This window comes from Benincasa hispida, chromosome 12, assembly GCF_009727055.1.
Source record: "Benincasa hispida cultivar B227 chromosome 12, ASM972705v1, whole genome shotgun sequence".
Taxonomy (NCBI): domain Eukaryota; kingdom Viridiplantae; phylum Streptophyta; class Magnoliopsida; order Cucurbitales; family Cucurbitaceae; genus Benincasa; species Benincasa hispida.
In genome coordinates, this window is record NC_052360.1 from 11,037,548 (window position 1) to 11,039,147 (window position 1,600).

The 1,600-nt window shown below is 31.9% G+C and overlaps 1 protein-coding gene across 1 annotated transcript in view; it reads right to left on the reverse strand.

Annotated features, from left to right (window-relative positions):
* Positions 1–446: 446 nt before the first annotated feature.
* The window catches only part of LOC120068291 (geraniol 8-hydroxylase-like), a 4,280-nt gene continuing 3,126 nt past the window's right edge, over positions 447–1,600 (reverse strand). Inside the window, exon 2 of the mRNA XM_039020011.1 lies at positions 447–1,230. Within this exon, the coding sequence (XP_038875939.1) occupies positions 637–1,230 (594 nt within the window). The 3' untranslated portion in view covers positions 447–636. The remainder of the gene's footprint in view (positions 1,231–1,600) is intronic.

Below are 1,600 nucleotides of genomic sequence, written 5' to 3' on the forward strand. Positions count from 1 at the left end.
TCTATTTCCAAATCTTTCAAATTCTCCAAATCTTCAATTATCAAATCTCATATCAAACTACATTAAATAATTATTTTATCAATTATCCCAATAGTAATTAGTATCACTAGCTGCTATTTGATTGTTGTAATTAGACAACAATCGGGTAACAATTAGTATCATTGACAATTTTAACAATTATTATCATATAGCAATCTGTATCATTCACAACTAGTATTAGATAACAAATCAGTATAAGATAACAATTAGATAACAATCAGTAACAAATAGCAATCAGATAACATTCAGTATCAAATAGCAATCAAACAGTAATTAGACAAAAATTAGTATCATTGACAATTGGTATATCATATAGTAATAAGATAACAATCATATAACAATAAATATCAAATGAAAATTAGATACCAATCACATAACAATCACATAGAAATCACATAACAATCAAATTTAAGGAGAAAGTCAATGAATCATGGCCGCATATGTGCGATTGTTCATGTTTGCAAAAAAACAAAAACTAGGGACACGATCTAAATTTTCAATTTTTTTTTTTTTAATTGAAGTTGCAATGTCCCCTAATACAGAGCTATATTCTATTAACATTAAAAGAAAAAGAATGTAATTAATTAGGAGTTTTGTTTATATAAGAAGAGGCACGGCTCGTAAAGGTTGAGCTTTCTCCAAAGTAATACCAAAATTTTCATCCATATTCAAATTCTGTGGTGTGACTCCATCTTCAAGCTTCCAATCAAACCAATGAACAAAAGAACCCACCATCAAATGCAACATCCTCGTTGCTAAATGCTGACCAGGGCAATTTCTCCTCCCACTACCAAATGGAATGAACTCAAAATCTCTTCTTTTAACTTCACAATCCAAGAACCTCTCTGGCATGAACAAATCTGGATTTTCCCATAAGTTCGAGTCTCTACCTAAAGCCCACATATTGACAATTATTTGAGTGCCCTTTGGGATTGTGAAGCCTGAAATTTTGACCTCTGATTCGGTTTTACGAGGAAGAAGCAGTGCAGATTGCATCCGTAAGGTTTCTTTTATGATTGCTTGTAAATATGGAAGCTTCTCGATGTGTGATTCCTCAATTGGATTCCCTTTTCCTATCACTTGAAACATCTCTTCTTTGGCTCTCCACATAACTTTTGGATTTCTTAAAATATGTGCCATTGCCCATTCTACTACTGATGCAGTTGTTTCTGTGCTTCCAATAAACAAGACCTAAAACCATTTTCTAACTCTGGTTAGTCTGTTCTCGACTTTTGATATAATTAAATTTATTATACACTTTTGTTACGTTTTAATATTCTAGAATTTTTTTTCGTCTACATAAATAGATTTTTTTTAAATAATATTATTTTAATATATATTGACAAAAGTATGATAGGATTGAAAGTATTATTACAAATATGTTTTTAAATCGTGTACCCGGTACACGATTATAACTTAATGGTGTACCCGATACACGATTAGCCCTAAAAAATGTACCCGATACACGATTTCCTGTTGATCTGGCACGCGCTGTCTGTTGTGGCAAGTCATACAGGAGGTAATCGTGTACTCGATACACGATTACCTTAAGTCGTGTACC